Below are 20,551 nucleotides of genomic sequence, written 5' to 3'. Positions count from 1 at the left end.
TGCAATTGAATGGTCTTTGGGATTTGCTACTATAATGTAAACAAAAATAAAAATAAAAATAAACAACGGCTAGAATGCCACGGGGACAGCACCACACACGTGGACTTTGCTACTATATAGTAGCGTTGGCGGCCATGGTGATCACCACCACAGCACGAGCAAACATTTTTAAATCACTCAAGTCCGCAGTATCATACGGGCCGTAAGACTGTTCCTCAAGAAAAGACTTGGGCCCGGACGACGCCCCCTCCAAGTATCTCACATACTCGTCGTCATATGTCGCCGCGATGATAAATATTTGGTGGCGATTCTGTGAGATGACGAACCGGCTAGAAAACTAGTCAGAAAAAATTAATCTTCTCTAAGATCTAGTTTGGTTGACTTACCGACCACGGAATGTTTCCAGCTTGTCTGGTGAGGAGCGAATCCATCCGACGATCTCTGCAGTTTCCTGCATCTTAACATTTACGTCATTGTCTCTGCGCATCATTTTCTTGGCTTCAAGAAGACAGAAAATTCCTTGGCCGTCTTTTCTAGACCGCAGGATCCCATCTGTGATGGTATTCATCACAGTGCCGAATATCACGGAAAAATGGTGGCGGTTTGGCACCCATTCTAGGTCGACCTGGGCGACTAGGTCTGATAGGTTTTGCAGGAGCAAAACCAGGGCAATATTAACCGATTCCTCATCCTCTGCAGGAGGAAGACGGAGGAGGCCAGTTTTGGCGAGTTTCCTTTTCTGCCCCCCTCGGCTCATTTCCAGCTGCCTGGGGGGACAAAGCGATTTCTGCTTGGTTGGGGAGAGTCAGACCATCGTTGGCGACACGAGCCCAGTCATGCAGGCCATCGACTTTCATGACCAGCTCCTGGGCTACCTTCACTGGTTTGAAGGAGCCTGGCCACGATTCGTCGTTTTTTGTCGATGGCCTGCATAAGAGTGTTTTGTTCAAGAAGGCTCAGGTATAGATTGAATTCTATGTCGGTATCGACGGCTCCTCCAGCGTCTTCCCAGTAATTTTTGAGCCCAAGCTGTACGAGGTCCTCGTTGAGTTTATGTGGCGAACACATCGGTATCCAGAGTGCCCTAAAGGCAATGAAATTGCCTTTGGTTGATATTGGAGCCTGATCCCATCTCCTCGTAAGGTATCTGATGGATATATGGGACTTTTGGTATTGCCTTTGCTGCTATCTCTTCCCAACCTTCTATATCCGCCGGGATGCCGAAGTCTTTGATGGTCAGCTTCGACTTTGGCGTTGTCTTGCTCATTTTGAATTGCAAACGGAAGGGCACTCCAAATGATTATCTAAGGTCAGAGTAGGGGTGACAAACGAGGGGACTGGCAGAGGGGCAAACACAGAAGAAATTTTCAGACGGGCATTGGTTTGTTGTGCCTGAATATTCTATCTGCAGATGGATGGCCAGGAGACCCACTTCAATTGTGACTTGCATGTGCCATGACTTACCAATATTTAGCAAAATTCTATTTCACTTTCTTCGTCCCATTCTGGGCAGATAGCTGATATTCGCAAAGAAATGACTGGACAAACTCGAGCTGAGAAATGTCTCAAAATGTTTGTTTGATCTTTCCCTTCAAGATATAGATGTGATATTTTTCATCGGCCAAGGAACAGTTGTAATACTGATATTGATCAAATGAATATTCCAAGACAAACATGAATATATCTAGAAGGCAGATCATTACTCGATAGACGAGTAAACCTGGGTGAGAGAGATGTTGAAGATTTTGGGAAACCATCCTGGGAGGTATATCTTTGTGTGTCGACTCACCGGTAGTGAAATTTATGTGCGTTATAGAGTATTTATTATTAGTTTAGTTGTATATTGTTTTAATTTATTGGCTATACGGACTTCAATCATTTGATCATTAGCTTAGGATCAATAACTAAAGCTATATTCTTTTTTTTAAAAAAAAAACACAAGTTTCTTCGAATTTAAAAAGAAATACAAAAGGACGAAAGAAAGGAAGAAGAAAGAAGAAATCACCACGGAGATTCAGGATTCCCTTCACACTTGCTAGCCATATGGCGCAGAAATAGCTCAGAGTTGTGAAGCACGCCTTCGTCACTCGAGAAATCCTGCAACTTGGACACTTTAATGAACAAGCGCCGGACACGGCCATTGTAGTAAGCCTCGAGAATCCGGCCTTCGCGTCCAAAAAATGATAACACCTTGACCTAAAGAGTTTAATTGGATATTGCTATAAACACACATGGAAGACATACCGGAATGACTATAGTATCTGGTGGCGGGGGTTTCCGCAGTTGCGTGATCATAATTGCAAGAATCGTCATGAACTCTGAGCGGAAGAGGGCTTCGTCACGAGATGCGAGGCCGTTGGATAATGTGCACATCACGTGCGGTAGCTCCTTGGATTTGACTGACACGAAGGGATTACAGGGTTCGTAGATGACCGAGTTGAAGATATCCGGGTGGAACTCGTCGTCAATCAGCGATTCTGGATTTCCGAGGTCGAAGGAGCTATATCATAGTTACGTTTCCATTAGTTTAGTTTCCCCCATCCTAAGAACTGAGCTTATACTAGTAGACACTTACCCAGGCCACCATCCAGCCAATCTGCGCAACATGTTGGATGACCCGTTTTCAGATATTTCCCGTTTTGTATAGAACAGTCCATTCATGTAGGTGCATAGGCTTCGTGCGTCACTATGTCGTTGAAAGACAGAGCTGGCTGGGTGACGTCCGATATCACTCTCATGCCAGCGAAGTGGCTTTCCACAACTGCTTCTTGTGAATTTATCTGAAAAACCAGGAGGATGCTGGTCTAGCTCCTTCTTGGTCATAGGGATGAAAAAGGTCTCCGCGACAGGAGGGGGTTGCTGGTCGAGGGGGAATTCAACGCAGGTTATGCGGCTGAGATCGAGGAGTTTCCAGTCGCCATAGTCCCCAGAGACCTCCTTAAATCTAGTATACATCGTCTCGAGATCTCGTACCATTCCTTCGCGCTCTGCTTGTCGTGCCTGGCGATCTTCTTCTTCTCGTCTGGCCTTTCTAACCCCTGGCCGCAGTACTCTGCGCTCCTCACTGTCGTCTGCAGTTGACATTGTGGTGAAAGAATTGGCAACATGGAAAAAAAAGAGATTTTAAGGGTTTGAGAGTTAAAGAGTTGAACAGAAGAAGAGAGAAAAGAAATACTGGGCGTCGTGCAAGACAGAAATAAATTGGAATCGCAAGTGGATCACGGGCCGTCATGTTTACTCGTAGATTTGTCACAGGCAACGACAGGGCATAATAAAAAGAAAGATATAAAAACAAACAAAACAAACAAAAAGAAACAAATAAAGAAATAACAGGAAGCCAAATACTATCAACCTGTGGCACTTCAGGTTCTAGAAAACAACAAGTCTCAATATTACCACTTCTAGATACCGACACATTTCAATGTTACAGAGTCTTTTCTAGAGTTACTAAGCCTTCTATTTAGCTTAATAATAACTTGTAATGCAGCTTTGACTCACAGGGCGGCCGAATAGTCTATATATCGCGAGTGGATAAAAAATCCCTCCCTGCACTGTGCTAATGTTGGTTGTATATACTAGCTGTGAAAACAATGGGAGATCCTTTGAGCTTGCTATGAATTTCTACAAGGAGTTATAATTGATTTATTAGATGTAATATAATCTAATTTTAATTTAAATTTCTCAAATTATTTTTTGTTGCTGAAAATGGATATTAAGTTATCATTAAACTGCCCTCGACAATGGTGCTAATACCGAACCAAAGAACTACCCTAGACAAACGCCACTATCTGTTCCCGCTGAAAGGGGGTACATTTATATCGTTGAAATATTGCGTAGAAATGGTTCATATCGGGTCTAAGGATCACTCTGGCCATGCATCACTGTGGTGGAGTAGTCGCTGATGACAATAGCTTGACCTCGAGAAACGATTGGCCAGTACTTCCTTAGCAGCTTGACGGATCTGACATTCTCAAAGACCAAGAGCCATCGGTACTCTAGAAAATTAAGCTAGGAACATAAGGAATCTTATTGTTGTCTCACCTGTATTCTGGAGCTAGTCCAGGACAAGAGTGGTATTTTTATGATCGCCCCCGGACCCAGTGACTGCATCTGGCAAATTTAGATTCACGGCAATGTCGGTGAAGCCTTAGTAAATAGTGCTTTCCTTCTCACTGTCTATCCAGAACATGGCATCCAATTCCTTATTTCGAATTCTGGTATCGCCGTAGTGAAACGAGACATAACGCTCGTCTATTCTACGGCCGCCCCATAAAGTGAGCGAGCGGAATTCCTTAATAGTATCTTCACTGTCGAAGTACCTGGCGATTTCATTGACGTCCTTATTATCATTATAAACATGTCTCTCGAAAGCGGGACAGCCGACACGAAAAATATTCGCTGGCACATCCTCTGGCGCATCATGGAATGATTCAGAGGCGATCGGGATGGATTGAAGTTTGTGTAGCTTATCATCCACATCATCCAAAAGAACCACAGCCTTGTCAATATCAGATTTAAGGGCATTAACCCGACGTTCAACCTCTTTCCAAGACTCTCCGTAGTTTGGTTTGAAAATTCCGTCTATTGACTAATTAGCTTGAAAGACTAGAATGAACCTAGATCATACATGTGGTTGCGCGCCAGTCCTGTCCAATGTTCTCTGCTATGAAGAGGATAAGACTGACGAAAACTGAGATAGACGAATCGGCAATATGAAAGAATACGTTCTTCGTCACCTGTGGCACCTTTTCTTTGCTAACCCAGTATTTGACGAGCCTGCCAATATCGTTGTAGAAAAGATTAACCGTGAGAGATACTACCTCTGGTAGACCAGATAACCCGTTTGAGATCTATAAAGGATTAAAATCAATGTTCCATGAGGAAGTGGGGTTAACCTATACAGTGGCTAAAAGTCCAAAAACAAACCAGAAGGACTTATCATCCGTGCATGGATTTGCTTGGGTGGAAACCAAATGGAAGAATTCCCTGGGTTTTTTTCATCCTGGGGTCATCTTGCAGCCGTAGAATGTCAGGACCGGACCCTGCAATAGCTTTATGGAGTTTGTCCCGCACAACCAAGATGTCAGCTAGATAGGAGGAAGATTCAGTCCACCTAATGGAGAATGTTTCGGCGCTGGGACAGGAGATGTTAATTCTATGTGACAGTCAGATAATTAATCACCGGGCTTCTACTAACGAAGTCCGTATCTCTGCCATGATGATAAAGGTATGTAGAAACTCGTGTTTTCGATAACGAAGAACCAAAGGTCACTCTGGTAAGATCAATCGATATTGCGAGAAAAGAAAACTGGATGTGGATACGCTCACCTTTCATAACAACTTGTCACAACTTGTCATATCATGACTCACTGGATGGCGTGTCTTGTATATGACTGTATACAACCTTGCTACCTGCTGTCAATTATTTCTCAGTCATTTTTAACCAAAAGAAATGGGCTTCCCATCAATCCAGCGTGAATCTAAATTAAATAGTAGTTAGTAGAGTCCAAGGGCTGTATCCTATTTTTTCGTTCCGCAACTTATCCAAGGGCCGAATCTGGTGGGAAATTTACCCTGACCTTCATGTCCACATTTTCTCTTCTATGCTTGCTTATTTTGTGAAATATGTAAAAACCTGCTCGGCATTGCAAACCGTGGTAAGCATTTCTCGAAGTAGTCGTAGTACCAATTGATGACAAGTATAGATCCATTACTCACCACATCTTAAATTCATTATAGTTCTATGTCCCATTAGAGTGATATATTTCACATAATAAGTTGACTTATGAGGTACTAGGCAATTAGATATCCAACGCTGTGTCATGTGTGCTGTCTACACTGTACCAGTACCTCTCTCCGGATGTCGTCGCCTAATTAGGAAATTTTGCCACGGACTTGAATTCGGCCGACTCGACGAAGTATGAAAGTTGGGGGCGTAAAAAACCATTCCACTACCGCGTGCCGGACACGTCCGGGGCCCCTTAGTAGGTTTTACATAGTAATTTATGTATAATTTTGTTATTTTCTATTTGCCAAACAATTTGTTGTTAGAACCTAGCACAGGGAGTTGCAAGGAAAGAATCCGGCTGAACATAACTTTCCAATAAATCAGTAATAATATATAGACTTTGACATTCTAAGACATTTTAAGCGACGTGTTTACCCCTTAGTAATAATAGCTTGGATCCTTCAAATTAGCTCGCTCGTTTCAATGTTGCCAAGATTGAGGCTGGAAGAAGGCCCGAGTCGAGCCGCCGGCCCCAATAATAAAAGGAGCCTCATCCCCGGTTCCTTTTTTCTTCTTCTTTTTTTTCCTTCCCAAGTCGTAATTTACTTTGGTTTTTTTTTTTTTTTTTTTTTTTCCCTCCAAACCATCTAAACACTTTCGTTTACCAATAATTTAATAATCATGCATCACTCCGTTATTGCCCCCCTCGCTCTTTTGGGCTCTGCAGTCGCCCTACACCAGACCACCACTCTTTTTATACCGGGATTTGACCAGCAGCCTCTTGTTGCATCTATTGCTGGTTCTGTATGTTTAAAATTTCTAATTCGTGAAATTCGTCTAATCTCCTCAGGATTCCACTGCAACCACATACGCTATTAAATGTGCTCCGGGTACCTCGTCCGATGAATGCGGCGCCGGTGCCGGCTTTACCCTAATCGAGGGTCCCAAGACCGCACATATGGAAATGATTGACGGCGATGCCTCTATGTAACTTCCTCTTCTTCTTGAAGAAAACACCATGACAGGTCTAACTTGGCCACAGCTTCTCCTTAGCAGAAAACTGCGTCTTGAAGGGCACGTCCACCGCCATCTGCACCAACACGGCGGCGGGCTCTGAGGCCAATTTCCCGGGAACTAGCACGCTCACGTATGCCAACGAGGATCTTGCGTCTGCTATGATCGTTGTCACTGTGACTGCGGGCGATGTCAACACTGCGCCTGCGAGCACGGCGGCGTCGGCGACGGCGCCAACTGCGACTGCTACTGCTGCTAGTACTTCTACTGCTGCTGGCACTGGAAGTGATACCACGACTGCAACCGGTACTATTGGAAGTACTTCCACAAGCGGATCTGCCTCCACTGGGACTACGACTGGGACCAGTACAGGCGCAGCGTCTTCGTCTGCGGACAGCTCCTCCGTGAGTACTGGTGGTTTGCCCCGGATTACGGGCAACGTTGAATTAGCTATTGGTGGCGCTGCTGTCGTCATGGCTCTTGCGGGCTTTTAATAGTGTATATGTGAATATTTAAAGTTTCTTGGATGCATGGTGCGCGTCAAGTCATCCTCGAGATCCAGTGGACTTGGAGCAATCATTCCCAGGCTCCACTACACTACTCCTAGTACCAACAACCTAGCGCCTACAGAACAAAGAAACATCCAACAACCCCTGCCAGAAGCGGCGCGTTAATGCAGATTATGTAAAGACGCCCTAATAAAAATGGAACCTGGTTCCATTTTCCTTGTTCCTGTTCGAGTTTCCCCTCTTCCATCTGTTCAACACAAGAAATATTATTTAAATCCTATTGATATTTAGAGCAACCCTTTTCCCTTTCCACCTCCAAAAGAAAATCAACCACTCATGACATCCCCTCTCAAAACAGGCGACGTCGCTTTTAAGATGGAATCTGAAAATCCTACCACGTTCCACCTTTTCCCGAAGCTACCAATGGAGCTTCAGCTGATGGTCTGGGAGCATACTTGGCCATCATCCCGAGTCATCGAAGCGACCCACTATGAGGACCAAAAGGCCGAAGAATTTAGAGAACTTGCCATCTTACGATTAGGTGGTTCTCTACCAAGATTTCTAAAAGGGGATCTTGGTTCTCGGAGCCTGGACGACAAGCCCTTGGAGCAGTGCCAAAACCCCATCGCGCTTCAGGTTTGCCATATCTCTCGTCAACACACCTTGAAAAAGTACACTCCATTTCGGCATGCAGAGTTTAATGCTGGATCGTTTTACTTTGATCCTCAGTCCGATATCATTTGGCTCAGTCAAGATTTCACAGACGAACCACACAACATGGAAAATATCACGGATGCTTATGGTAGCCAGCTTCAGAGCATCAGAAATGTTCTAGTCGAGGAATTTGAGTGGAATGATTCGACGGCATATCGCTATACCAAGGATTATCTTTATCCATTTGGCAAGATACAAAACCTGCTAATCGTTTATGGGGGTTTTGACGACAAGGGCAAACTTCTGGTCCTTTGTGAGAAAGACATTGATTTCATGTCAAAATACTACAGAAATGAATACGCACGCCTTGTTGCGAGGGAAAATCTGGACAATGGAGTATCGAAAAACCTTCATTTTATCACCAGACGTGCTCAGGCGGTTTAACTCGTGGTGGTTTGAGTCGAGGGCTGAAGGTTGGCAGTTGTGACTCTGCTAGGTGGTTTATTTGACATGGAGTTGCTGGGAGATGTAAATAGAACTGATGTATTATACTTGTTCTATGCCTGTGGTACTCAAATACACGCCTCGAATGACCAATGATTATGCTCGTAATCATTGATCACGACAAACTGGTTCAAATGTTTCCCTCTGACATAGTACGGAACCAAGAATTACACTTGACACATTTAACACATGTGAAAAAAGTGTTATATACTCTCGACCCCCTTTATATCGATACATATCAATTCAATGTTACTATATCTATCTAAAGACATCCCCCATTCAGGCCTGGAACTATTCTAACAACCTTTATATATAAAAAAAAAGAAACTGTTGACAGGCATTCCAGTAACCAAGGGAAAAACCGCGTGGGCGAAAAAACCTTGGCTAAAAGTCTTGTTCTATATGAACTAGATATTAATACGTATTTTAGTCAATCCTAGTCGTCCACATGTATATATACCGCGCGTGGGGAAAACTGCATGGGCTGGGCTGGGCTGGCCGGTACGGGGAATCAGTTACAGGGAGTAAGTGAATCTACTACTGCCGCGCTTGAGAAGAAGAGAGGGAGAAGAGAAGGGGAGGGGGCGAAGTTGATATTTATACTAAGTCTGTTTCATGTCTGTTTGTGTAGATTTTCCGGTCGGAAACAAGGGAGTAGGAATTGGCATAAAGAAATGATGGCGGTTTTGGAAATCTACACTGTTTACGATACAATGAAAAATCAACTAGGGAGCGGTTATTTCCTTAGAGTTTCCTTCAGTTGTCTTGTTTCATATGGAAATGTCCGATGTATTTGCACCTTCGAGATGGTAGATACCAAGGGCATCCTAATATGTCTCTGCATACGCTATTATATGGCGTACTCTCATTACTGTACATATATGTCAAGGCGGAACCTTGGCTGAGTTGCACCGTCGCTAACCAGTCTAGACGGCGAGCCTCTGGATATGGGATCGGCTGACGACGAGGCGACCATCTCAGCGTTGCGTCCCGTTCGGACTTTTCCTCCATGCCTATTAGAGGATATTAGAGGAATAAAAAAAACATTTCATCCAAGTAGCGTAGTTTTTTCCATCAAGCAATTTTTCGGCCAACATTGCCAATTCCCTTTCCAACAATGCTGACAACGACATCCTTGTCCACGTTCTCTCCAGCTGCATCTCGGATACCCCATCCCGCAGCGCCGAATTTTGTGAGATCACGCGCGAATTGGATTAGTGCCTGGTCTGCAATAACTTCTCGGCCGACTTGCAGCCGCCCGACATCTTCGGATCCCATGGCCATGAGCATCATCATTGTAGGAGCGGCTACAGGCGCAACACATCCTCCCTTGGAAATTGTCTCGAGCAGCTGGTATGCGCAGCGCTTGCCAATGTCCTCTGGTGGTTCACCGCCAGATGGCGGAGAGGCAACATCGGCCGAGAACAAACAGCCGGTAGACGTCTCTGCAACGAGGAAGAGACCAAATCCCAGGCCAGTTTTGCGCTTGGCGTTGGGGTTGTTCTTATCCGGAGCAGGAATCAAAGGTGCCGGGGACGCATCCGAAGCGATATAAGTATCTGGGGCGAGAGTATTCAAAATCCCTCGAGCAGTCTGAATCATCCGCGCATTGTTCGATGCAGAAACACCTGTCGAATAGGCCACACCGCGGATTGTCTTGACACGTCCCGGGTTCATCAAATGCAGAGTCTTGGGTAGGCGGACCTGATGGCCAAAGACCAACTGCACCTCGCCTCCACCGCCTCTGCCAGAGCTACCTGGATTCGACCTCTGCAATATCCGCAGCTCAATATTGTTCCATATATTGAATTGTTTAAACAGCGGCAAAATAGCCATTCGCACCGCATCCGCAGAGATATCGCCCGTCGGCGTGGCCGATGTAATTACCCCGGGGCCCGTAAAAAGCACATTCATCGGCGACTTGGAAAATGGCGCAAGAAGACACAGCGGAATGAGGAAATAACTGATGCCGCGCGTGCAGCTCGACGGGATTTCATGGGTGATCACCCCGTTACTGGCACCGAGGCCGGACGCGCTGCCCGTAATCAGGCCCGGTTTGTAGACGATAATGGTACCACTGTACGAAATCTCCATTTGGGAGCCATTTGTGACGGCTTCGAGGAGACGCAGGAACGAGATTTCGTGCGTTAACAGACCGGGGTTGGCGGGCGAGTTTGGTCGGATTTGCGAAATGTGCACGGGTCGGCCGGTCAGCGTCGACAGGACGAGGCGGTATGTGAAGTTCTTTTGCGACGTCAGCCGCACGAGGGGTGTTTGTGTGGACGCCATTGGAAATATCCCTTGAGAAATTTCTCTGGTCTTTCTGGGTCCTGGGGATGTTCTTCTGGTGCTGCGGGAATTGAAGTCTCGAAAAAATCCCAGAAAGGGAAAGCGCACCTGGCAAAAAAAAAAAAACAGCGCACGTGACCGCTTATCGGGATTATCTCCGCAATAGTGGAGACGTTTTAAGTCCGATAAGATTAAGCATCGCAGGGAGGGGAACAATTAATAATGATTTCATCCGGAGAAAGGCAATGACTTATATCATCTCATCTAGTTAATTCATCGCTGGTCTGTTGATTTTTAAAGGAACAATAAACAGATCATCCAATACCAGATACTGGAAGAAGCGTCCAAAATGCTACCACCGTCCCTAAACATCCCCAAATGGCAAGCCAACCCCTCATCATCACCCTATCCAAAGAATTCAATATCTAACAGTCACACAGGCTCGAAGCCAATTCCCACCTCCTCCAGCCGCCCGTTAATAACTACTGCGTCTACCACCCATCCACCTCCTCCGGGTATACAGTCATGGTAGTCGGCGGACCCAACGCGCGAACAGACTACCACGTCAACTCCACGCCCGAATTCTTCTATCAATACCGGGGCTCCATGCTCCTCAAAACCGTGGCAGACACGTCCACAACACCTCATACTTTCCAAGACATTCCGATCCATGAAGGCTCCCTTTTCCTACTCCCCGCCAACACTCCACACTGTCCCGTGCGGTTCAAGGATACCGTCGGCGTAGTCATGGAGCAGCCGCGCAAGGAAGGCGCCGAGGATACGATGCGGTGGTACTGCCAGTCGTGCGGTGAGATTGTGTGGGAGAAGCGGTTTATCTGCACGGATCTGGGTACGCAGATTAAAGCCGTGGTGGAGGAGTTTGGCGCAGACGTTCAAAAGAGGACGTGTGCCAAGTGCGGTGTGCTGGCTGAGACCAAGTTTGCAGAGGGCCAGATTGTGCAGCCTCCGAGGTTGCCGGAGTAGCCTTATGATGATATGATCGTTCGTGTTGTTGTTGTATAATACCGTTGTAGAGAAAAGAAACTCATCTCATTGCTAGAATGCTAACCTATCATCCCAAAACCCAAGCAGAAAGAAAGGTATTAAAACATTAAAGGCTTCAAAATTTGCAAATATCGAATTAAATCTGTACAAAGGAATAAAAGTAAAGTAAAAATATAAAGAGGGCAATATAAAGAGGGCAATATAACAAGATAGTAAAAAGAGAGGGGAAAAAAAAGGAACGCTATGATCAATTTAATACCCCAGAAGTATTAACAAATATTAGTACAGTGCATGGAAAGAAAGACATATTAAGAAAGAAAGTCCTGTCCTCATCCATGGCACATGACGTCGTCTTCTATTTCAACACGAATGCAAATTATTCATCGAACGGACAGTCGATGCTCTCGTGGCCGTCTCGCTCGCACAATGCGCACCACTTGCTCTCATCAATGACACCAGATGCCTTACCGGCCACAGCGCCCATAGAGCTAGTAATGCCACCGATTCCCTTCAAGCCATCGAGAACAGCGTCTCGGTTTGCTTTTGGCAACGGCGGGCTATCATCAGCAGTGGGCTTCACACCCTTAGAGGCAGACTCTTCCAGGTCTTCGGGGATTTGGGGGGATTTTGGCAGGTTGGTTTTCGTTGTCTCGGGTTCAGCAAGATTCTCTAGTTGCTGCGAGGATCCACTACTATTAGCTCCAAAGGTGGTGCAGGTCAGAATATCATGGCCGTTGGTCTCGCAGATTTCACACCACAGCGAACCATGCTCGGAGGACTGTTGGTCAGAGTGGCCATCGTCGTCTTCGGCGATATGAGCAGTCTCGAGATAAGTATTGTGAGGAGTCTGTTCTTCAGCAGTCGGCGAATCTTGCCAATCTGGCGGCACAACAGTCCTGTCGGACAGAGTATGGACATGGTTAGCTGGAGGACCACGGCTTCCTCTAGCCGACACAGAAGCCCTCATCTGCCGGAGAGGAGCGATGGTGACTGTACCGCTCCTGCTCCTCACTCCGTTGACAGAGTTTCGCCCCGCCGAGTTTCGTCCGGCCGAGTTGCGGTTCTGGTTTGGAGGCGTATCTCGTTGCGACTCGCGCTGCAGCTCTTCAATGCGCGCTGAGCGTGTTTCGGCCAATACCTCAAGCTCTTGAATGCGCTGCTCGAGCTGAGACACTCGCTCTGGGTCCTGGTCTGACTCGGCCTTGCCATTAGGGGTTCCTGGTCCGTTCTGTGTTAATAAAGCTGGATTCACATCTCCTCGGCTCAAAGAATGGATGATCGCCTTCAGGCCTCTGATCTCATCATCTTTCTGGTCCACCTCTTTCGTGTTGCGGCGTGACTCGGCGTCCTTCAATGCAGCTGCTGACTTGTCACGCTCCTGCTGCAGCTCCAGGTGCGTTCGTTCCACCTCGCCGCGCAAGAACTCGACCTCTCCGCGAGCTTCGGCCTCGCCGCGGCGGGCATCCTCCAGACCCTCCTCTAACTCGGAAACCAGCTCCTCGAGTTGCTTCAGCTGCATGGCCACTGCCTCGACATCTTCGCCGCGGTCCTGCAGTTCTCGGTTTTGTTGCATAACCTCGTCTAGTCTCTTCTCGTAGACTCTTTCGGTCTCGGTTGCAGCGATTTCCAGGGTATCCAACGTGCTGCGGAAGTCGGCGCGGTGGCTGTCGAACTCGGCCGTCAATTGGGAAATCTTTTCGTTCTTCTCTCTGAGCTGTGCACGCATTGAGGCTCCATCCTGGCCTTCGATTTCGGTAATGCTCTGCTGTAGCTCATTCAGGACGGACGACTGATCCTCCAACTGCTTATCACGGTCCTGCAGCTCCTGTTCTAGCCTTTTGATTTTGTCCTGAAGCTCGTGGGAAGAAGGACCGCCAAAGTCAGACGGAAACCTTACTGACGTTGGCGTGTCTCCGCCGTCCTGGCTCATCCTAGACGAAGGTCGGTTGGACAGCCTCGAAGGTGTCTTGAACGGAGTACGCGGCATTCCATTGCTTCCGGCCGAAAGACTACCTGACGCCGGCTTGCCCACAGACGACGACGGACTGCGCAAGCCGTTAAAGTTCAATTTGTTAGGCGGCGCACTTCGAGGCGACTCTGGTCGAGGCAGCGACGGGCGACGGACTCGAGGCCGGGGCATCGACGGCGGCCCAACGGACTTGCTGAAGTTGGTCGAGATAGAGGGACGCGACGGGGTCGGCGGCGTGACCACAGTCCGCTTGGTCACATACTTGGAGTTGTTGATGGGCACGAAGATGCCGGCGCCGGCGATGGCGGTGGAAAAATAGCTGCGGCCGTCGACGTCGCCGTTGTTTTTACCCCTGGCGGCGTGCTCGGGGGCAAGCTCGATGCCAGCAAAGCGGCCAGGCTTGCCATCGACAATTCCCAGGAAGCGAACCGATCCATACATGCCCCCGGGGACGTTGACCTGGTCTCCAACCCGGATATCGTCGGAGGGGGCCATGGTGTCACGATCCAGCCCGTCCGGGTGTCTAGGGAGATGCTGCTGCTGTAGAAAGCCGAGAGACACTGCGGAGGAGACGAGCAGTCATCAAATGGGGAGAGCGTAGTCCGTTGTTCGTGCTGGGCGTCGAGTCTCGAGTGCTCGTGCCATACAGACAGGGGTGAGCAAAGAACGAAAGACAACAAAAAAACAAAACAGGAACAAGGTCAGGAGCAGCCGGGGATAGCGGGGAGCTTCTCTTTAGCCTGCCCGAGCCAGAACCCACTTAATAATAATAATAAGCAACGAACGCCCTTTTTTTTTTTCTCTTTTCTGCAGGAACCACAGGGGCTGATCGTCTGGCTTGCAATTTCAGCTGCAGTGAGTTCGCTGGCAAAAAGCAAAGACAGGTGAGACTAATTGCTGCAGCTTATGCGATGCATTCACGCCCAATGCAGTCTTGCTTATGCGAGGGAACCAGCTCAACAAGGGGCGTCAATTAGCCTGCAGCTATTGCCAGTAAATTTTAAAGCTTGTAGCTAAATAATGGTATAGTTGTTGTGTTGTTATTTTTATCAACTATTATATTGTACATGTCTGGTTGCTGTGGAGAGCTGTGCGAATGAGAGCGCGCGGCCCCGGAGCACGATGAGTCGATGACATCTGGCCAGACTCCACGTCTCTCTGCATCGCAACACTTGGAAAACACCAATTTTCAATTTCCAGTGCATCTCTCGCAGATTTCGAACAGACTGTGCTACAGCATACTGCCCAGCGCGATCCCGCATCGCTTCCGCGCGGAAACCGACTCCAGCTGAGCTTGTTTCTTGTTTCCGCATCACCTGTTGTCGTCAGCTCGCCTGGATCTTCACTCTGTCAAACATCACCATCACTACCACCACCACCACCATGGCGCAATACCTCTTCGATCTCCTCTACACACTCACGGATTGCATGTGCTGCTTCCCTAGCTCTCCACAGCTCAAGATCAACAATCGCAGTTTCAAGCTGCTCCGTTTGCTGGGCGAGGTATGATGCCTTTTTCTTTTTGCGACTATAGTTGCTTAGATCTAACAGTTTCCTTCCAGGGCGGCTTTTCATACGTCTATCTCGTGCAAGACAAAAACACATCCGAATTGTTCGCGCTGAAAAAGATCCGCTGTCCATTCGGCCAAGAATCCGTGTCGCTCGCGCTCAAGGAAGTCGAAGCCTACAGTCTGTTTACGCCCAACCCCAACATCATCCGCTCCTTTGACCACTGCGTCACGACCGAGTCCGGCTCCAAGTTCCGCGGCGATGGCGACGATTCGAACTCCAAGACAGTGTACATTCTGCTGCCTTACTACCAACGAGGAAATTTGCAGGATGCCATCAACGCGAACCTGGTCAACCATACCAATTTCCCGGAGAAAGAGCTCATGTCGCTGATGCTGGGCGTCGCCAAGGCTCTCAAATCCATGCACCAGTACCGCGTCAAAACCGGGTCCGCGGGCACACGTCAAGCAAAGGCCATTCGCCGGGAAGGCGAGCAGGCTGATGAGGAGCTGTCGAGAAAGGTGGGAAAGCCTAAGCGAAGGAATACACACGGTCTCGGCGATGATGTCGAGCAAGAACCTTTGATGGACGATGAGGTGACTGCTAGCCAGGAGGGTGTCGGCGAGGGAGATTTCCGACCTTATGCGCACCGAGATATCAAACCAGGTAAGCACCTCAATCGCGTTTGGAAATTTGGCATTTTTGAACGTCTGGTAAAGCTAACATATACGTTTTCAGGCAACATTATGATCGACGACGACGGTAGAACGCCCATCCTCATGGATCTAGGTTCCCTGGCCCCGAGTCCGATTGCCATCAGCTCGCGATCCCTCGCAATCGCAGTGCAAGACACGGCCGCCGAGCACAGCACAATGCCATACCGAGCACCCGAATTGTTTGACGTCAAGACGGGATCAATTATCGACACCAAGGTTGACATCTGGTCTCTCGGCTGCACTTTGTATGCATGCCTAGTCGGCAAAAGCCCCTTTGAAGCCCGAAGCGAGGAAACCGGAGGCAGCTTGAGCATGTGCGTACTCGGAGGCGACTGGAGATTCCCGGACGAAGCATCAAACACTGCCAAGGGCAAAGCAAGGGTGAACACGCAAGACGGCGCCTCGTCGTCTCAGAGCAGCAATAGCCAGGGAGGGATCAGCGAGCCCATCAAGGAGATTGTGAGAAAATGTCTGCAGGTTGAGCCGGCAGACCGGCCGGATATTGATGAGCTGATTACGCTTATTGGCAATGTTCTCACAGTACTCCCTGAGGGATCTGATTAGGGCATTTCTTCATTTCATTCCTTTTTTTCTCTCTTATCTTTATCTTGTTCTGTTTGGTTCTGGCCTGTATGTCATATTATTCTGCAATATTGGCGTTTATTGAATCAATCTGCATATACACCTGCTGTGACTGTAGAATATGAATATACACATCTATTGATCTTAGTACATACAAGACCCAGTATAAAGGTTGAGAGTACATCGTGGCGAGTATGACCGACCAGACTGGCCGACGCTATGCGGGGACCCGCCAGCGGCCGGAGCTCATCTTGATAACAGAAGACCACCGTCGCAACTGTTATGAACCTTGGTCGCCCTTTTCTTACGTCCATGCAAAACGACAGAATCGCCGTCGCCTTGAAGTCTTCGACCTAGAATTGTCGAAGGAATTCCAATGCTTCCACCCATCAACAGTCAAACATCATCAGCGCACGTTTGCACGAGTTTCGGACCGGAGATAAAACGCAAAAAAAACCAAAAACAACAACAACTTTGTTATCCCCCTTTCGTCGTCTGAATCGCATTTCGTGATCTGAACACACAACACACAAAACAACAAACTTGCGACAAGCGCGCGACTCAAAGTCAGGTGGTGGGAGGATGACCCCTGCTGTGCGGCGGCCCTTGGCGGTGGTCCTGGACGTTTTCTCCGCACGATCAGCAGCAGGCCAGTTGTTGCGAACAGCGGGGAAGAACAGACAAGCAGGACGGTTTCTGCTAAAGAGCGGGTTTCAGAGACGATCGTTTCAGACGAGTATCGCTCGGTGGTCCGAGTCGAAAGGGAAGAATATATCGTACAGAGTCGCGGCGTCATGCTCGGCAAAGGGGAGGCGCATCAACCTCGAAAAAAACACACATGTCTTTGATCCAGCCACGCAAGACGCTATTGGCGTTGTCCTGAAAAACCGGGGCGGGAAATCACAACAGCAACAACAGCAACAGAAAAGACCGGGCAGCGGCGAAGACGCCTTTTTCGCAAGCAGAGTCGGTGCAACAGACACGGGGGCGGTTGCGTTTGGCATCGCAGACGGAGTCGGAGGATGGGCTGAGCACAGAGTTGACCCCGCAGAGGTCTCGCATGGACTATGCACGTACATGGCAGAGCATGCTCTGGATGCTACAGAGGAGTCGTTGAAGCCAAAGGAGCTGTTGCAGAGGGGTTACGATGCAGTGCAGGCGGACAAGTCCATCACGGCGGGGGGCACGACGGCGTCTGTGGGCGTTGCACAGCCAGACGGCAGCGTCGAACTAGCCAAGTACGCATAACCCCTATGTAGTTATACATATATATATGGATATGATACTGACAAGTCCAGCCTCGGCGATTCCGGCTCAGTCCTTCTCCGACTCGCCGCCGTGCATCAATACTCAACTCCGCAAACACATGCCTTCAACACCCCATACCAACTCAACGTGATTCCGCAACGCCTGCGCCAGCAAGCGTACATGTTTGGCGGAACGTACTTTGAAGACCTGCCGCGCGACGCGGCCGTGTCCACTGCGTCTCTGCAGCATGGAGACGTTCTTATTCTCGCCACGGACGGCGTGTTTGATAACCTGAACAACCAAGAGATTCTCAAAATCGTAACGAGCCGGATGCTACTCACCGGCGCGTGGGCAGAGACGTCCAGAGACGGCATTGGGGCTTCGTCGAAACTCGATGCGTTGACGCAATTCGGCGGCCTGGGCTTACCGTCGCCGCCTTCAAGCAGCATTTCCAAGTCTGCGGGTTATAACAGCCTCCAGGGCCTTCTTGCAGCATCCATTGTTGGCGAAGCCAAACTGGCTAGTGTCGATGTACGCCGTGACGGGCCTTTTGCCAAGGAAGCCCAGCGGTATCATCCGGGTCATTGGTATCGCGGAGGGAAAGTGGATGATATCTGTGTTGTCGTTGTTGTGGCGGTGGAGAATATATGAAACGCTTTCAACCACTGCATGTATCCGCATTTCGGGCGTCTGGGGAGTTGATCTTTTGTCACGCTATAGATGGGTAGAAGAAGTACCTCACGGTCTGTACGGCATGATATTCATGTAATTTTGGATAGTAATATATGCATTTCTTTGCTAGTACTGTATATACAGTCTTGACTATGATGTATACATAATGAACGCTAATATGTACACCAATTAATGAGTCACAACGGCTCACTGCTGATTCATAGCTATTACAATTCCTTTTAAGAGTTCAAAGTTGATTCCAGCCAAATTGAATAAATGTAGGGGGACAAAAGATATGAATTTTTCTGGTTGAAGACGACTACATAGCCCAAACTAGATGATATAAAGAGGAAGGATAACATTGCAATCCAGTCCAAAATATAGAAAGACCAGCCCCATAGTTCAACCAGCAAACATCACATCTGTCCAGGAAATTCCACAACGTCCAAACTCGATCCACAGAGAAAGTAGAAAGGAAAAGAAGGGATCGGTTGAGATTCGTCTCTGTGACAAGGCAATTTGTTAGTTCAAACACGCATCTGTACGTAGTGAGAGAGAGGGGGGAAAACATCTCATACCGGTTTGGCTTATCTCACTCACTGTGGACGGTCCTTTGGCAACACAGCGCGATCGGTTATGGTCAAAGGAATTGGAGCACGGCGATTTGCTTCTACTTGGTGTATGCCACACAACATGGTATTGTCGTCATGAACCTCTTCAAACACTCTTAAAACCCCGTTCTTGGGTGGAATAATTGCATTCTGAATACAGTTAAGAAATAGCTTCGCCGAGACCGCCTCCCAGCACAGCTTAATTTCGTTCACTTCCTCGCATCCACACCTTGTATACCTTTTCCATTTAACCACGCACATCGTTGATAAGAAGAATGCTGTTAGACTTTTTGTTTTTGGTTGGAAGAGTATAGGTTTCAGGACAGCACTGGCGAAGCTGGCAGTGAGAGATGGTTGAAGGTTGAACAGAGAGTTGGTCATTTTCTCTGTATTTATAGGCATCGATGACTGGTACATGCATTATGACTCAAAAGAAGACAGATTCAAGAGTTATTCAGATGATAGATCTAGCCATGCATAATCTTTTCTTGGAAGTCCTCAGAAAACGGTGTAGGCTAGCTCACCGATTAATATTCATTAATATATCAGACAAATATCCAGAAATTAGTCAAGGAACCATAATTATAGATATCGTTAGATTTTAATTTTTAAGTTATTAAAATTGATATTATATCAATACACATATGTCAACGAGTACATGCCCAATGTTAACTTCCGAAAGTAGAAAGAAACCAGTCCAGCGGCCGCAAACCAAGCCGATAGCCCAACCACCCAAAACAGGCACACCCATGTCTGACAGTCTGACGATATGTGGAAGACATCAAGAGAATAGGAAAATATTAATTCCTCCATTTTATCACTTTGGTTCAAAGCGGCCATTAGCATTTAGTACATCAAAAGTTATATCAACCCCTAACGTATAGAATTAACATACCTCCAATGTCATGCGATTGAGATGAATGCCATTGATGCCGTTGGTGAGATTGGCGGGAGAAGGCGCAGGTGCTCCTCCCGGAGACGCGGGCGGTTCTCCTAAAGATTCAGATGGCTCTCCTGAAGACTCAGATGGTTCTCCTGAAGACTCAGATGGTTCCCCCGAAGACTCAGATGGCTCTCCTGATGATTCTCCTGAAGACTCAGGTGGTTCTCCGTCACGTTGACGTTCAAGTGCACGTTGATGTCCAAGCTCGCAACTAGGGCATAGTTCATCCTCTACCCTATTTCTGCCACGGGCAAGGTTACGAATGCCCACCTGAAGACAGGCACTCACATTTTTAATCGAAAGGCGCGTATGGTTTTATTGAGTTGCGTATAACCTGGCTGCGTGGGCATGGTTAGGATTCAAGTGGTTGCACTACTTATTTATAGGCATTATCCCTGGAGCTCGAGTCAAGTATTTGGCAATTTGAGTCATAAAATACTTCAATTCTCTAGAATTACAGATGCTTCCTTTATTCACTTATTGATGATTTGCCCCAATATATCAATTGATAAATCAATAATTACCTCTATAGACTTGCTCGGGACTGGAAAAGCAAAGTATGCGCGTGACAGAGAAGGGAGCGGCTGTCTTGCATGTG

General features: G+C 47.7%; 10 protein-coding genes across 10 annotated transcripts; 5 read left to right on the top strand and 5 right to left on the bottom strand.

Moving 5' to 3' along the window:
* Positions 1-112: 112 nt before the first annotated feature.
* On the bottom strand, positions 113-757 carry TRUGW13939_01177 (uncharacterized protein; the record flags this gene model as incomplete). Its single annotated transcript, XM_035484380.1, has 2 exons — positions 113-329; positions 387-757. 2 exons carry the CDS (start codon positions 755-757, stop codon positions 113-115), a joined length of 588 nt encoding a protein of 195 aa, XP_035340273.1.
* A 1,244-nt stretch (positions 758-2,001) lies between these two features.
* TRUGW13939_01176 (uncharacterized protein) lies at positions 2,002-3,084 on the bottom strand (the record flags this gene model as incomplete). Its single annotated transcript, XM_035484379.1, has 3 exons — positions 2,002-2,196; positions 2,245-2,500; positions 2,576-3,084. 3 exons carry the CDS (start codon positions 3,082-3,084, stop codon positions 2,002-2,004), a joined length of 960 nt encoding a protein of 319 aa, XP_035340272.1.
* A 1,063-nt stretch (positions 3,085-4,147) lies between these two features.
* Positions 4,148-5,665, bottom strand: TRUGW13939_01175 (uncharacterized protein; the record flags this gene model as incomplete). The annotated part of the gene is made up of 3 exons (XM_035484378.1): positions 4,148-4,581; positions 4,628-4,850; positions 5,654-5,665. The coding sequence occupies 3 exons, from the start codon at positions 5,663-5,665 to the stop codon at positions 4,148-4,150; spliced, it is 669 nt and encodes a 222-aa protein (XP_035340271.1).
* A 744-nt stretch (positions 5,666-6,409) lies between these two features.
* Positions 6,410-7,236, top strand: TRUGW13939_01174 (uncharacterized protein; the record flags this gene model as incomplete). Its single annotated transcript, XM_035484377.1, has 3 exons — positions 6,410-6,532; positions 6,579-6,715; positions 6,771-7,236. 3 exons carry the CDS (start codon positions 6,410-6,412, stop codon positions 7,234-7,236), a joined length of 726 nt encoding a protein of 241 aa, XP_035340270.1.
* Positions 7,237-7,587: 351 nt separating this feature from the next.
* TRUGW13939_01173 (uncharacterized protein) lies at positions 7,588-8,349 on the top strand (the record flags this gene model as incomplete). Its single annotated transcript, XM_035484376.1, has 1 exon — positions 7,588-8,349. One exon carries the CDS (start codon positions 7,588-7,590, stop codon positions 8,347-8,349), a length of 762 nt encoding a protein of 253 aa, XP_035340269.1.
* A 1,134-nt stretch (positions 8,350-9,483) lies between these two features.
* Positions 9,484-10,698, bottom strand: TRUGW13939_01172 (uncharacterized protein; the record flags this gene model as incomplete). The annotated part of the gene is made up of 1 exon (XM_035484375.1): positions 9,484-10,698. One exon carries the CDS (start codon positions 10,696-10,698, stop codon positions 9,484-9,486), a length of 1,215 nt encoding a protein of 404 aa, XP_035340268.1.
* Positions 10,699-11,223: 525 nt separating this feature from the next.
* Positions 11,224-11,682, top strand: TRUGW13939_01171 (uncharacterized protein; the record flags this gene model as incomplete). Its single annotated transcript, XM_035484374.1, has 1 exon — positions 11,224-11,682. The coding sequence occupies one exon, from the start codon at positions 11,224-11,226 to the stop codon at positions 11,680-11,682; it is 459 nt and encodes a 152-aa protein (XP_035340267.1).
* A 397-nt stretch (positions 11,683-12,079) lies between these two features.
* On the bottom strand, positions 12,080-14,167 carry TRUGW13939_01170 (uncharacterized protein; the record flags this gene model as incomplete). Its single annotated transcript, XM_035484373.1, has 1 exon — positions 12,080-14,167. The coding sequence occupies one exon, from the start codon at positions 14,165-14,167 to the stop codon at positions 12,080-12,082; it is 2,088 nt and encodes a 695-aa protein (XP_035340266.1).
* Positions 14,168-15,055: 888 nt separating this feature from the next.
* On the top strand, positions 15,056-16,461 carry TRUGW13939_01169 (uncharacterized protein; the record flags this gene model as incomplete). The annotated part of the gene is made up of 3 exons (XM_035484372.1): positions 15,056-15,175; positions 15,235-15,847; positions 15,920-16,461. The coding sequence occupies 3 exons, from the start codon at positions 15,056-15,058 to the stop codon at positions 16,459-16,461; spliced, it is 1,275 nt and encodes a 424-aa protein (XP_035340265.1).
* A 600-nt stretch (positions 16,462-17,061) lies between these two features.
* On the top strand, positions 17,062-18,378 carry TRUGW13939_01168 (uncharacterized protein; the record flags this gene model as incomplete). Its single annotated transcript, XM_035484371.1, has 2 exons — positions 17,062-17,717; positions 17,778-18,378. 2 exons carry the CDS (start codon positions 17,062-17,064, stop codon positions 18,376-18,378), a joined length of 1,257 nt encoding a protein of 418 aa, XP_035340264.1.
* Between the last annotated feature and the right edge of the window lie 2,173 nt (positions 18,379-20,551).

This window comes from Talaromyces rugulosus, chromosome I (genome assembly GCF_013368755.1).
Source record: "Talaromyces rugulosus chromosome I, complete sequence".
NCBI classification, from domain to species: domain Eukaryota; kingdom Fungi; phylum Ascomycota; class Eurotiomycetes; order Eurotiales; family Trichocomaceae; genus Talaromyces; species Talaromyces rugulosus.
This window is presented reverse-complemented; position numbering and strand designations above follow the sequence as displayed.